Source organism: Drosophila suzukii, chromosome 3, assembly GCF_043229965.1.
Source record: "Drosophila suzukii chromosome 3, CBGP_Dsuzu_IsoJpt1.0, whole genome shotgun sequence".
Lineage (NCBI taxonomy): Eukaryota > Metazoa > Arthropoda > Insecta > Diptera > Drosophilidae > Drosophila > Drosophila suzukii.
The window spans coordinates 70739718-70754511 of NC_092082.1; the positions used below are offsets into that span (position 1 = coordinate 70739718).

The window sequence follows — 14794 nt, forward strand, 5'->3', positions numbered from 1 at the left end:
CTACATCGGAACGTACTAACACACACACACACACTCACTCGAGAACTCACACACACAGGCACTTGATACGATATTTTGTTGTCTGCTGTTCGCTCACTTTTTATATTTTTATACCTATATAGGATGGTGTCAGTGTGAGCGTGTGTGTATAGCCACTAATTGCAAATTGCAGTTGGCAAAAGTATCGCCAAGATACTGAAATTACCTTTTTTTTATTTTTGTTTTTTTTTTGTATTTTTTGTTGTTGTATTTGGCTTGCACTAAGAAATTCACAATATTACTTCGTTGCGTTCAATTTGAACTATTGATATTTTATGTATTTTGTATTCCTTGACGGCGTTGCACAATTTGTTGCTAGATTCCTGGCATTTTCTACATCGAATATTTGTATTTTTATTTAAGATCGTATCGTATATGAGATCACAATTGGCCGCCCGCCGTTCCGTTGTTACGTTTCCGTTTCGATTCGCATGCCGCGCGCGCTCTCTGCCAACATATTCTTTTTAATAAATATAACTATGGGAATTTATGGTCCTATATGTTATTTTTGTTGTTGGTTGTTGTATTTTTTTGCTTTCTTGTTTTTGGCAAGCACACTTTTCCGAACAACTGCAGTTGGCGATTGGTTATTTTTGGGTATGTCCAATTTTTTGCGTGTGGCAGCCGCGTTGTAATAATGGCGGACGGCAACGTCTACGTCACCGGTTCTCGGTTCGCCAACGTCTGAGAATCGAACTGAGAACTCAGAACTGAGAATCGAGAATCGAATCGGGGAACAGCAGCGGTACTGGCAGAAGCTGAGGCTGTAGCCGCTCCGCTCGCAATTCTGGTCTTCACGTCGTCACTTGCGTCGCACAACAAAAGCCACAAACCAAACAACTACAACTCGGGGAGTCGTCGAGTCGCAGTCGCAGTCGCAGCCACGGAAAAGCTGCAGCGACAAAAGTGCACGCACACTATCGCGAAGGGAGAGCCCACGGAGCGTCACTCTCACACAGATACGTTCGTATCTCAGGCTGGCAAAAAGTTTCGCAATAAAAAAAAGAAAGGAACACAACCCAGAGAGCGAAAGAGAGAGCGGCGGAGACCGAACGAAATGAGGGAGAGAGAGAGAGAGAGATAAGCAGTGCGAGCAGAATTTGCACAACAAAGCGAATGGCGAAAAAACATGCTCTCTCCTAAACACACACAAGCAAACATTTCGCTCTCCGTTCTCATTTGCCATGGCTTTTTAAAGATCGCGGAAAAAAACACGAGAATCGAATCTTGTGTCGCGTGTGGAAGCCAAGTTTTCATCTTCATCTTCAAACTCTAGAAACTAAAAACAGTAGACCAAAAAACCAGACAAACAAAAGTGAAAATGCCTTATAAATAGGCTAAAAGAATTTCAGCAAGTTCCCTTTTACACAGAGAAAAAAAAGTAAGATAAGGTATCTTTAATAGGCTAAAAGGGAAAGACCCGTCTACATTAAGAATGCAAACGTTTAATGATTTTAAATTCAATTGGAAATTAAGAACGAACATTTATTTACAAATATTCAGTGGTGGGTCTTGAACTCGGTCTTCTATTAGCAGAAGTAAATTTATTATGAAATTAATATTACTTTAGTAATGCTATAACAAGATATGAAATGTCTAGATACTGAACCTTCTTTTTTTCTGTGCAACGTATCTTTCACTGTCGACGTTCCACAATGCGTTCCACAAAAAACACACACACGGACCTACGAGCATGAGAAGCTTCTATGCAAAAAAAAAAATTGCTGAACATTCCTTCAAAGGGGTTAAATGAGCGAAAACAACAAAAAGAACGAATGCCCAAGGGCTGAGTGTAAAAAACGTAGATGCTGTCTGTAAATTTTTATACAACTTTGGCATGAGGGCAAATCGTCGGTCGAATCGTTAACTAAAATAAACGCACACAGTTGCATCAGCCTTTGCAAACACACAGATACGATTACAGATGCCGATGCACACGCACAGCCATAGATTCAGATACTTCCACCACAAATGCAACCGTGAGATGACTGGACAGTGGGTTTGGGTTAGGGTTTTCCAGGGGGTCGTCGTTGAGGGGATAGGTGATGGGGGGAGGTGGAGAGCCCCCAACCCACAACGCCCACGCCGGCTTTCCGGCATTTTGGTCATGAACTTGTGGGTTTCGCTCGTCTGCCGGTCCCCAACAACCACTGCACCACCCACTTTCCGATTCCGATTCAGATTCCGACCAAGGTAAGTGGCTCGTCAGCACGTGAACATCGCATCCCAATTCAATACCAAGCGATTCTCTCTAGCGGTGTAAAAATAAACAAAATAAAGAGGAATTCTTTTGCCACTCAGCACTCGCCTTTGAATCGAAATATTCTGAAATTATTTATTTTGCGGTACAACTTAGAGGGTCTCTCAAGTTACCCGAAAGTTTGGGACTTCGAGATGAAAACGGAGACCCTGGGAAGTTGGCTTAAAAAACATAAGTGGGTGCCGCTGACTAACAGTAAAACAGCTGGGTAACCTTAGAAGCTGGTGAAAGAATTCGAGTGTGTTGGCTAAATTCCAGGAAAGTGTGAGAATGTTTGCGGCCAATAATCACACCCCCTGAAATATGATGAAGAGCAATACAAATTCCTGGGATATTTCCCTAAATGAAAAATAGCCTAAGAATAAAAAAAAAAATCGATAAGGTCTAATATAAAAAAAAAATTAAAAAAGATCCATCATAAGTAAAATACCAGAATATTTTACTTATGATGGATCTTTTTTAATTTTTTGTTTCCAGAATAATATAAAATAATATAAATATAATATACATAAATTAAAAATATAAGATATGTGGGAAACTTTTTTCCAATAGAGTTCTGATTTCAAAGGTATAGAATGAAGAAGTACATATTGTAATGCCAAGAATATTCATATCCTATAACTAAGTAAATTTCAGAAACAAATAAACTTTGAAGAATATAAATAAAGAGTGGAGATCTCTAAATACTCGGTTCCCTTGGTTCTTTTTTAAGATAGACAACCTGAATACAAAGCCCTGCCATAGAAAGTCTTGGCCAGCAACCTTGAGTCACCGTCCAAAGGCGATATCTTTACGACGGCTAATGAAATTCTTTGTAGAATCGCCCCATTAAAAATCACAGATCCATATCTGGTCTATTTAGCGAAAGGGTGTGCCCCACCAGCAGTACTAGCGGTTTGAAATCAGAATTGGCGACTTACTCGAGCGAATTGTTGCTGCAACTTCCGAGTAGAGAGTATCTCAGGCGCTGTGTATCCAAGTGTGTGGGGTGCTGCTGATGATGATGATGTATCCAATGGGTGCTGTAGATATTTAATCCGAAAATGTGCTAAGCTATATTTATGCGAATTAATGCGAATGTGTGTTTCTTTTTGTCGTTTCTTTCTGAGTTTGTTACGTTTTTGATTTGCACTATACAAGAACTTCACTGGAGAGATATAGTAGATTCACTTGACCGCACTTATCGACTACAATGGATGTTTGTTGCAAAAATAATATTTGCCACTTTCGCGCTTTTCCGACACGTTGCGTTGCTCGTGGAGAATCGAGAGTGGAGATGCGATGCGATGTGGAGTGGAGATGCGATGCTCGGCTCGGCGGAGCAGAGAGAGTACAGTAGATCACAACACACCGCTCGGCGACTCGGCGACTCTCTTCAGCGCAATGTGGCCAGCCTTTTGACCAGGAATGCAGCTCTGCAGTAATTGCAATCAGCGGTGCATTCGCCAGCGAACTGATCGCCTGTTGCTGGGGGCTGTGGCTGCAGATCGTCGATCGGAGCAGCGCTGCACAGGAAGTGCACGAAGCCTCGGAGAACAAGTTACGAGCGCTCGGCTTTCCCGATCGTACCGTCGATGGGATTGGATCGGCCGATGCAGTTGCACTCTCGCTTCGGTTCTCTTTTTTTAGATGTACGATTGTTTTTTTTTTCTTTATTTTATATGGGGCGTATACCCCGCGTGGAGCTTTGAAACCTCGATCGACGATCGTATTTGTATGGTATGGGGGTTGGGGGTTCCAGAGCCGCTTCAAAAGCTTCGGATGCACTTTCCCTGGCTCTGCGTTGGGTTACGTAAAGCTTACAGGCAGGCTGGCTGGCAGGCAGGTTGTATATCTTGGCTAATTTTGATTAAATTTCCTTTAGCTATTATAAATTTCGTTTAGATTCGGTTTCGAAAGTCTCGGCCGACTGCGTTTCGAGGTGATCCAATCTGGTACAATCCAAACCGACTGAAAGGTAAATTGCAAATGTGTGCAAACGCAGTCGCTGCTTGGCAAAAGTTGATTGCTCTAACTGGTTAATTATATAATTTAAATTGTTTTCAGTTCGCCTCACTTGATGATCATAATTTGTCACTAATTTTGTCACGAAATATGCACTTTTAGTTGTTGGCTTTCTTTACAATTTGTTTTCTTTTTTGTTTTGTTTTGGGTTACTTTGATTTATGTTGTGTTTGTTTCACTTGTTTGAAATTTATAGATTTTGTATTTGATTTTTATGCATTTCCAGACATGTCGCTGCATTTTGCGTACGCTTTTAAAGTTTGCAACGCGTGGCCATAGATACCTTCCTCCCCGTTTTATTACAAGTTTTATGCCGCTTTATAACTGCGTTCGTTTCGATGTTGTATTTAGTTGTTAAAATTAAAAGCGTAATTGGCTTGTACACTTAACCATAGTAGAGAATATTATCAAAGATTTACCGTCGTTATTAGTAATGTAGCAAATAAAGAAAAACTTAAACAAAAACTGGCAAATGTTTTGCTTAAACGTTTTAACACTAACGAGTTTTGCTAATGATGATGATGATGGTTAGAACTGTGTGATTCGATTCTATTGTTTGATTTTCCGAAGTGGCTGATGGCTGTTCTTATTTAGTGGCTGGCTATTGCAGTTGGTATATAATCCAAAGTGTGTTGAAGACGTCGTATGCGCGGACTCCGATCCTGAATAGAATTTTGACTAAAATGCTGATTTGATTTCCAACGTTGGCTGTGTATTTTTGGCTGTGGTTTTTGATATAATTTGTATTTCCGAAAGGTGTTGTTGGTCAGAGTTTCCTTAACCGTTTGTGTATAAAGTTCCAGATTTGTGGTTGCAATATTTTCGCATGGTCGTTTGCGCGTCCGCGATACTTGCGAGTGGAGTGGCGATGCGATACAGATACAGATACCCGGCTGGCTGGGTAGTCAGTCAGTCTCAGAGGCCCGATTTTCAGAGTCGCCGTCCGTTGGCGACAAAAAGCTTGCAGTCGTAGTTGCGTTGCACACAGATACACAGATACATATGCAAGCAAACTCAGAGAGAGAGCCAGTGAGAGAGAGCGGCCCAGCAGTTTGCCGGCAAAGCAAAGGTGAAGCTACGCACACAGGCGCATTCTGCGCTTCCTTTTTGTTTTGTTTTTGCCATTCGCAGCGGCAGTCGCAGTCGCCTGCATTGGTATTGCATCCTCTCTCTCACGCACACACACACAGATACTACCCATACGTAGCCTGCTTTTTGTGGTCTTTCGCCCCAGCTAGCAACCACCCAGCTTTTTGCCGGCTTGTAGTCAAACCTTTGTCGCCCAGAGAGCACCACTCTATGCTCTCTCTATCGTTTTTTTGCCACACTGAATTGACCCCTCAGAGATTCTGATTCCGATTCAGATTGAGATTCCGATGCCCAAAGATGCCAACAAAGTCGCGATGCGTTTTGTCGCCAGGGGCTCTTGTATCTCGTATCTCTCTCTCTCTCACTCCGCCTCTACCCTCTCGCTTCCACTCGCTCTATGTTGTGAGGAACATTTCAATTAACTGCAATTCTTCTGCTCCCATCGCTGCCCGCCGGGCAATCCGTTTTTATGATCCATACACTCACCTCGCTGCCCGCCGCCCGTCCAAGTTTAATTAACTCGAAGTCACGGACAATGGCCGAGCGACAAGTAAAGCGTATCTAGATGCCCCCGATAAGATCTGTCAGGGCTCTATGCGCCCATCTCTCTCGGAATCCGATTCTGAATCGGATTTTCGCCACTCGCTAACTCAATTTGCCAGCCAGCAGGTGCGATGACCGCGCCGGGGAGTACGAAAAGTTTTGATGGGAAAACTGAAAGTACTAGCTAATAGTGGTTAAGCTGGAATTGGATGATTGCAAATTTATCTGAAACTGCTTTTCTCTAGAACATATTAATGGTTCGGTGGGATCTTACCGAAATAGCACATATCTATCAAGGGATTGTAGATATTTTAAATAGTATTTTCCTAGATACAGTTGATGATCATGTTTTTATAAAGAATATTTCCAAGTTCCATAAGATAAGCCCATCTTTAACTAATAATTAAAATTCCTTGGGATCTTATAAAAAAAATGAAATAGTTGCCCTTGAATGGGAACACTTTTACACATACTACTTTTAAGAAGTTTTTAATGATCTATAAGGATGTTTTGTATACAGTGGAACATCCATAGTTAAAAACTCCCTAGTCCATGTTTCATAGGGGATTTGTTAAATATTATCAAAACTACTAGTAATTAAGTAAGTCAAGTTCATCTAGCAAAGGATTTTCAGGAAGTTAATCATAGGAAGTCAGTAGATAATGGTTCAAGTTATTGAAGTATGACTGTGGGAGCAACAAAAGCCTCCTGTGGGCGAATCTTCTCCTGCAAACAGGGCAGAAAACGAAAGCCAAACGGAGCGAATGTGGGCAACGAGGCTGAAAGGATAACGCTCTTGATGCTGCTGCCTCACATTGATCACGATGACCATCAGAAACGGAAGAGGCAGCAGTAGCAGCAGCAGCAGCATCATCATCATCAAAAATCGGAGGCATCATCAAGCGCGGCATCAACGCCAACAACAACAAAAATGTCCGTATCTGCGGCGATAACGCAGTTTTTCGTGCCGATCCTGTTTTTATTCCCACAGTTTTGCGAGGCTTACATCTGACGGGGGACGCAGTGGCCCCGTAGTGGCGGTGGCTATATGGTAGCTATGCATCGTATCGTATAGGGGAATATCACGGGCGCATGGTCATCATCAAGGCGATCGGATCGGATCGGAGAGCTCTTCTGCCGGCGTCGCTGCGATGGTCTCGAAATAATAAGATGACATCCAACACTTCTTGCGATCCGAGAGGCACAAACACACAAAGCTCGAGACCAAGACGAAGACCAAGACCAAGACCCTACCCCCATATGTGGCCGGTTCCCCTAGCAACCCCCTCACATCCTCATCAACCCCCTGCCATGCCAGCCGCAGTCCGTTCCAAATATTTTTCATATAAAAAATCGCATTTTTTTGCCCTCTCGCGCATAATAAAACTTTTTCTGCATGCTTTTCATTTCATTTCCTTCGAGATGCCGGGGGTTGCCGAGGGTCGAGCGGCTTTTGGGGGGAGGGCGGCAGACAGCAGCGCACTTGGCCGCCGCACAAAGGAAGATCACGACGCAAGGACTTGTCTGCATTCAAATCGATGTAGGTAGAGGTTGAGGCAGAGGTAGAGGTAAAGGCACTCGTACTCACACTCGTCCCCAGTCGCGTCCTCGAATGTACCTGAACCTCTCTCGCAAAAGGATGGACAATGTCCAGGGGCCGAAACTTATTGAGCCACGCTGATATTTCAGATTCGCCTTCGGTTCTTTTTTTTCGCTCTTCCTCTGGCTCGGCTTTTTATCGCCGGTGGTTGCTCATGCTTTTGCTGCTGTACTCTTGGAATTGGAATCAGCGAGCATTACCTTATTTGAGGAATAAAAAAAGCATAGTTCTTGAAATCTCGAGAAAGTCTCGGGGTTAACCTACAAGCCAAGCCGTGTGGGTGCAGGGGTGAGGATCATTAAAAGGATTTACTAACTTTTAAATGTTGGTTTTTATTAACGTGTTTTAGTTATTTATGTCTGGAATAATAAATCTTTTTTACGGTTACTCTCTATTACTTTCAAGGAAATCTTTTTCTCATAAGAGATAAATAAATTATTTATGGGATCATGTGATTTCAACTGATATTATGAAAACTGAAACACTTATGAGAGATACAACTAAGAGCTTATCAGCATATTCAAAATTTGAATAGAAAATGTAAGTTATTTTGTAAGAACTTTTTAAGTACTAATAAGTTTTTAAGTTGTTTTAAACATATTTTATATAATTTAGGCAGGAAATAACTCATAAATAACCCATTTTAAAACATCAAAGTAAAATATATTTTAAAAAACAAAACGACTTTCCAAAATATTTTGTATCTCTGCACAAACTATCCATTATATTAATTCAACCAAAGTTTACCAAGGAAAATCTTGATTTTTAGTTTTCTTTAGAGTTCTTCAGGTTCTAGTCACCGTTGCGAAACGTTGTTTACCCAAAATCTTAAATGCCAGCCCAGAAACAGGGACAGGAAGTGGATGACCAGCCGCAGCGAGGACATCGCAGGAGGAGGACGATAAAAAAGGAGAAAAAAAACGAGCATGAAGGAAGGAAACTCAATGCGACATTTGCATTTTTAATGCAGACCCACATATAAAACTAAGTTTTTTATGAGTTGATTTTGATTTGCGTACTTCTTTTTATATGAAGGTATTTTTTTTTGCGTTTGGCCAGCGACTGGTTCGAATCGTCTAATTTTTTTCGCCGCTTCCTTTTTTTTTTTGCTATTCTATTTTAGCTCTGCGAGAGGCGGTCGCTTGACCATCGTGTCTCCTGCCTTGGCCATTGTCTGTGCCACGGTGTCACCTTCGAGCGGCCAGCAGGATCAAGGGGATCGAGGGGATAAAAAAGGTGGCAGAGCAATATAGCCAGAGAGCTGACCACGCAGACAAGACAAAAAGCTAAGCAGAAAAGCACACACAACGGGAGGAGCGCAGTATCCTTTTGTGATATATGAGTAAGTTGTACCTGAAGGATATGCGCTGAGCCGTTGAGCACACACAAACTGGAGGCAAGCTGCACCACCATCATCATCTTTATACGACTCTGCCTCGGAGTTTATCATTCGATATCGAGCACAGCGTGATTATATTGTGGATGAATGGGTGGGCTGGGGATGGGTATAAGGATGAGTATGAGTATGAGTATGATGACCACACCCGTGGCCTGGACACCCTGAAATCCTGGAAAGAGAGAGAGCTCTACGAGCACCCCTCGCTGATCTTCTCGGGTCGCGGTCTTTGTTTTTATGGCCATGGCTGGTGGGAAAATTTATCTAAATTGTCGATGGCATTTTTTTTTTTTTTGTATTTTTTGCATTTGATTCTTTTTGCAAAAAGGATTTCTCTTTCTTTCGTTTTTTTGTCATATTGTGGAATGTTTTGTCGTCACTTTCGGAATGAAGCAGCCATGGCGAAGAAAAAATATGCATAAAAAATAGAATGATGGGCCAGCAAATGGCCAAAGACCATAAATTAAGCCCGAGGCAGGGACAGAAGGGCAGCGCATCTGACAGCGGCCAGGATCGATGCGAGGAAGTAGAACAAAAAGCTGGCAATTGGATGAAGGTGTTAAAATATAATGCGCCCTTGTTCCGCATCCTGCCAAGGACCCTTCGATTCGAGGCGAGGCGATTGCCCAGGCAACGCTCCGATGTGCGCGAGTAAATAGAACGCGAATTTTCAAACATTTTTCCAATTAGCTGTCAAAAGGAAAAGCACCAGCCACTTGACGTTTGTCGGCGGGAAAATCAACAAACTGAGGGAAAATTCCCTAAAGGATTGAGGGGTAGTTGAGACACGGTTGCGTGTGGCAATTATTTTTAACGAATGCGCCAAGTGGGTGGCCAAAAGGTCCTGGGTCAATGTTCGCCTTCGCATATTGCGCATACGCCCCGTGTGCGCTGCTTTTGGTCGCTTTATTTTTCTGGGTCAGTACGATCTCAGGCCACCGGATCGCCGGCAAGATTAAGATCCATCGAAAGTAAAACAAGGCACAGCTGACGCGGCATAAATCTGGGCAGCTGCAATTGCAGTTGCAACTGCAACGGAGCTCGACGCTCCACGCAATCAACGCATTAAATCAATTTTAACTTGGCCTACTTTTGCCTTTCGCCACTGCATGGGGCGACTTATTCTCACCGCGCCTTTTTTTGTCCTAAAACAAAAGGCACAACTGCCGACCCTTGCAACGAGCAATGCATTGCAGTACAGCAGCAATATCGCAGCAGCAACATCATCACAACAGCAACAGCCGTGCAGCTTGCACATGGCGCAGCCTGGGAAACCGGGGGAAAGATGCAGGCCAGGATTTCGGAGCAGGGGGAGACCTTCGGCGGAGGAGGGCAGAGGAGGACCTGGTCCATTGAAATGCAATCTGCGCACACATGGCGACGACAAACAGCGCTTTTAGTTCCCTCTTGTACTCACGGATGTTTTCAACGTGGTTAAAGTGCAAGAACGCGTTTTTTGTCGCCGCCAAATGAATACGAAATGTTTCACCTACATTTACCAGCAAGGTGCAACTACCGACATGAATCACGTTTCAGTTGGTGTGCCTTTGCTTTTAGACAGTTTCTACATTTAAGTGCTATAATAATGTGCAACACCGAGTGCACTGAACTATTGCATAAACAAAACAGTTCCTTGAATAAGTTTGAAAAATTGTAAAGAAAAATATAGCGACATTTGGCTGCATAATTATTTATAATGGTTTATTCCATCTAACATTTTGGTAATATGTTTAATGTAACAGTAAACCAATAATTTATTTATTCAAATGCTCTTAAATTTAGTTAGTTATTTTTCCTTTTAAAAAGCAGAGTACCCTAAATATTTACTTTAATTTTCTTTTAAAGTTTATGAACCATTTGGTAGCTTCGTCAGCGAAAAGAGGTCCTCTGAATGGGGCAAAGCCTGCAGGCCGGAGGATATCAGCATCGACATCCGAGCTCTGCCATTGAAGTCCTTTTTATCATCATAACCAAAGCCCCCTTCCCATCTCCTCCTCTGCACTGCAACATATTACATGGCTATTTACTTAACCCATTAATTCCGTAGTCGAAAAAATGAAGTTGCGAGGTGCTGACATGGCAAAGGGCTAACCAGAAACGGTGGCACAGCCTGTGAGCCCAGGAAAGCAGCCAGAACACATGCAGCCGGCAAATATGCGAAACGTGGCGCGAAGAGCATGCTCAAGTGCTATGTACTTGCATTTGCATTATGTAAACGCACTGGGGCCCAGACCATTCCATCCCACCAGCCAACCAACCGAACTGGCTACACAAAAAATATCCACTTAAGAATATTACATTTAATTGGTATATTCTGAAAACAAAGTCCAAAAAACAGGGACATTAAAGAACAATCGGCTTGCTCTTTTCCACAACGTTAAACAAAACGAATTTGGAAACCAAAATATATTTACTATATTTAAAATAAAAAATCCCAATGGTCTCTTTAAAGTATAAGCCTCAAAAACCTCTTATTTACAGTGCCCGCCGCAAAGGCAAAAATCCACATCAGATTATACATTCGATATATATGTATACACATACATTTTATAACTCTTTTCAATGTATATTTTTTTGTGTGCACCATGCCATCCAGCCAACCAGCGAGTCAGGCAGCCTGCCAAGTGAAGTGGGCATGTGGTTTACATAAGTCGGGACTGGGACCCGGACTTATATCGGTGGTGCAGGGACTGGAGGAACTGGACCTACACCAACAAATGTGTGGGCAAAGGCTGGCTGAAAACGAAAGGAGTGCAAGGAACTCGGTGCCGGCGGCACAAACTAATGGAGAGCAACTGCTGTCAGGCGCTTTATGTAACCGTAGACATTCGTGTAATTCAAGCAGGCCAGGGCATCAGCGGGTAATGCGAGATCCAGATGGGCAAGTCTGCCAATATAAACAGTATGAAACTCTCCTAAGCTAGCCCAGCAAAGGGGCCTTGAAGTGCCCATCTAAGGAGCTAGTCAGCTTCTGCCTGACCGAACAATCTACTCAGAGAATAGAAAGCTACTTTAAAATTAATAGTAAATCAAGTATGCGGTCAGGCAACCTATTTATTTAATTCAGACACACTCTTAAAAAATAGAATAGAAGATCTAAATATCTGTATATTGTTTTCAAAATATTTTAAATGCCAAAAATATTAGAGTAAATACAAAACATTTAGATCGCATGAATTATTGTGATAATATTTAGATCAAGGTAGAAAATATTATATATCACTTAGGCCATTTTATAATATATATCTTGTGTAAACAGAAAAAATAAGATTAAAATAAAAGTGTAAAATCCTTAAATGTTAAATTTAATATTGCAATGGTTCAAATGGCGGGAAATATTTAAATTGAATATTGAATTGAAACCTTTTTTCTATCAGTAAATACATTTTATTAAATTAAAGGTAATCCCGGTTTTCTTAATCACAGAAGTTATTTTAAAACCAGCCTATTCGCCTGCTGCTTGCTAATGTTTTCACTAGTTTTGTATATAATTTTATTTTTTATACGAATATAGAGAAATTCCAATATATTTTATACCGCAACTCACCAATTCCGTGCTGTCCTAATGGGCTCGATAATGAGGAGTACATTTCCGGACTGAAGGTGCGATATGAATCACGACCCATGTTGTGGGAAACTGCAAGAAACATAAATAAATAAAGGAAACAATAAATTTATTAGTTATTAAACGTCAAAAGCAAATATGGTTGGTAAATTGGTATTCGGGGAATAACAGAATTCTGTCTTATCGTATACCGATAAGGCTTCTTTATCACACCTAAAAAGCCTTTAAAAATGAGAACACTAGTGCCTCCAATTCAGTACAGAAGTAGTATTTCAAGCTAATCGCACGTATCGTTGGAGATGGTTGAACAGGTTAATTTCGCTGAAGTGTTTCTGAGTGATGTATGTACGATTCCCGTGGAACACTGTACAGGATTAATTATCTTCGCCGATCTCTACGACAGACACTCGGAGCTGGAGCCTGTGCAGTGGTGCACAAAGGTATCTATAAGGCCCAAGAAGTCGCGGTGAAGGCGTACAATTTACAGGTTCAGACCGTTAAGAAAAATGCAGAAAGGGAAATTCAATTACTGTCGGAGATTGACCACGAAAACGTTGTCAAGGTTTTGGGGACGGCACGCGATGGAAAGACAGGATACTTGGTAATGGAATATCTGCAGAATGGTTCCCTCTACGACTTTCTTTACGGCATTGATCAGTGGGAGTATACTGTGGGGCAAGCTGTGCGTTGGGCATTCCAGTGTGCCAAGGTAAGGAATGAGGTCGATTTCGCCCCATACTCGGTAATATAGCTATGCTATTGTAGGGCCTAGCCCACCTACACTCGAGGGAACGACCTTTGGTACATCGCGATATAAAGCCGCAGAACCTCGTACTGGATAATCAGTTTGAAACCCTGAAGATTACGGACTTTGACCTGGCGACGGATATGTCCAATAACAGGTCTGATATGCGAGGATCCGTGAGGTATATGGCCCCAGAAGTGAGTGGAAAGACTCGAACTGTCAGTTTAGATAGCTAATTAACCTCTTTCTAACACAGGCATTTCGAGATAGAAAGTATACGGATAAGAGCGATGTGTACAGTTTTGGGATAGTGCTTTGGGAGCTAATGGCGCGTTCATTGCCCTATGAGCACTACGAGAATATCGGTAATCAATTCGCCATTTTGAAAGCCGTAAACGATGGTAAGTCAATGGAATTAACAATTTTAACAAAATTTATAACTATGACTTTTGAATAGTTTGTTAATCGGTTTAAGATATTTTTGATAAGTAGAAGAAAAATGTTGACCTAATTAAATTTAGTATTAATACTATCTAAAAACAGGTTACTCAAAGTAACTTTAGTAGACATCACATCATAGTAGTTTGAGAATATATCGATTTGATAGAGCTTTCAAGAAAAGAAAATGCAAGTCGTATCAAAGGTATATTATAACATTATCTAATGGTAAACACTATACTTAATAAATTTAGTATATGAGTATCAAATTAATCAGTAAGTGGTAATATTTGTATACTTATAGGAGAAAGACCTCCCTTGGACGCAGTGAGATCCGATTGCCCAGAGGGCATCAAGCAAATGATAGAACGTTGCGTGCATGAAGATCCCGAAAAACGGCCCCCTATGAAGGAGATCGAAGATTTCCTCGGCAGACTGTGCGAAACCGGGATTGACGAGGACTTCATCGAAGTTCTGGACGAGGACACCTATGCCGTGGTGACCTATCACGAGGATTCGTCCGGCCAAAAGATGATGCGCGTGGACTTCTGGCGAAGTCTGGGAGAACCGATCCGTATGATCTTCCCCATTATAAAGCGGGAAGCGGGGCGAATAGAAGAGGTCATTGTCCGCGAGACGGTCCGAGCTGCCGAGGATGTGGGCAGAGAGACGGCCAGGGCGGCCCAGGATACGGAGCGCGAAACGCGACGGGCGGAGAAGGATGCCGAGCGGGAAACCTCGAGGGCTGCGCACGATGGTGAGCGGGAGACGAGGAGGGCGGTCCAGGATGTGGGTCGCGAATCCAAGCGGGCGATCAAGAAAATAGGGAAGAAGCTGCGCTTCTAACCAGAAATATGATTATTAATTCGTTATGCTAATGTGCGGGGAATGATTAATAAAGCCGACTGCATGCAGAGCGAGTGAGAGAATCCTCCCGACAATCCAGCAATCCAGCAATCCAACCCTTTCACAAAGGACGATGCCGATGCAAATGCAGAACTGCAAGGGGTAGGCCTATGCTTAGACTGCATTAAGCACGAAGGATAAGTGAGGAGTCCTGAATGGTAGGGATGTGAAGGATGTGAACAACAACGGCAAGGATGACGGCTATAAGG

The 14794-nt window shown here is 42.3% G+C and overlaps 2 protein-coding genes and 1 long non-coding RNA gene across 11 annotated transcripts in view; 2 read left to right on the plus strand and 1 right to left on the minus strand.

Annotated features, from left to right (window-relative positions):
• Syp (synaptotagmin binding cytoplasmic RNA interacting protein) overlaps window positions 1-14794 on the minus strand; it is a 54217-nt gene that overhangs the window by 24690 nt on the left and 14733 nt on the right. For 6 of the 9 annotated variants that reach the window (XM_036817987.3, XM_036817973.3, XM_036817983.2 and 3 more), the window contains exon 1: window positions 12479-12581. In XM_036817987.3, the coding sequence (XP_036673882.1) occupies window positions 12479-12581 (103 nt within the window). Of the gene's footprint in view, window positions 1-205; window positions 859-3219; window positions 4532-12478; window positions 12582-14794 lie in introns of those variants that run through there. The other 3 variants (XM_070997079.1, XM_070997081.1, XM_070997080.1) reach the window with 3 other exon arrangements.
• On the plus strand, window positions 4161-4768 carry LOC118877820 (uncharacterized). Its single transcript, XR_005014492.3, has 2 exons — window positions 4161-4256; window positions 4530-4768. It is a non-coding gene; the product is annotated as an uncharacterized lncRNA (long non-coding RNA).
• Window positions 12713-14628, plus strand: Takl1 (Tak1-like 1). Its single transcript, XM_017075453.4, has 5 exons — window positions 12713-12837; window positions 12900-13205; window positions 13262-13438; window positions 13498-13642; window positions 13984-14628. The coding sequence occupies exons 1-5, from the start codon at window positions 12796-12798 to the stop codon at window positions 14523-14525; spliced, it is 1212 nt and encodes a 403-aa protein (XP_016930942.2). The 5' UTR covers window positions 12713-12795; the 3' UTR covers window positions 14526-14628.

Coding starts and splice junctions, on each gene's coding strand:
- Takl1 (XM_017075453.4), top strand. CDS start 12,796: ATGGTTGAACAGGTTAATTTCGCTGAAGTGTTTCTGAGTGAT. Junction 13,206..13,261: donor GGGCATTCCAGTGTGCCAAG/GTAAGGAATGAG, acceptor ATGCTATTGTAG/GGCCTAGCCCACCTACACTC. Junction 13,643..13,983: donor TTTGAAAGCCGTAAACGATG/GTAAGTCAATGG, acceptor GTATACTTATAG/GAGAAAGACCTCCCTTGGAC.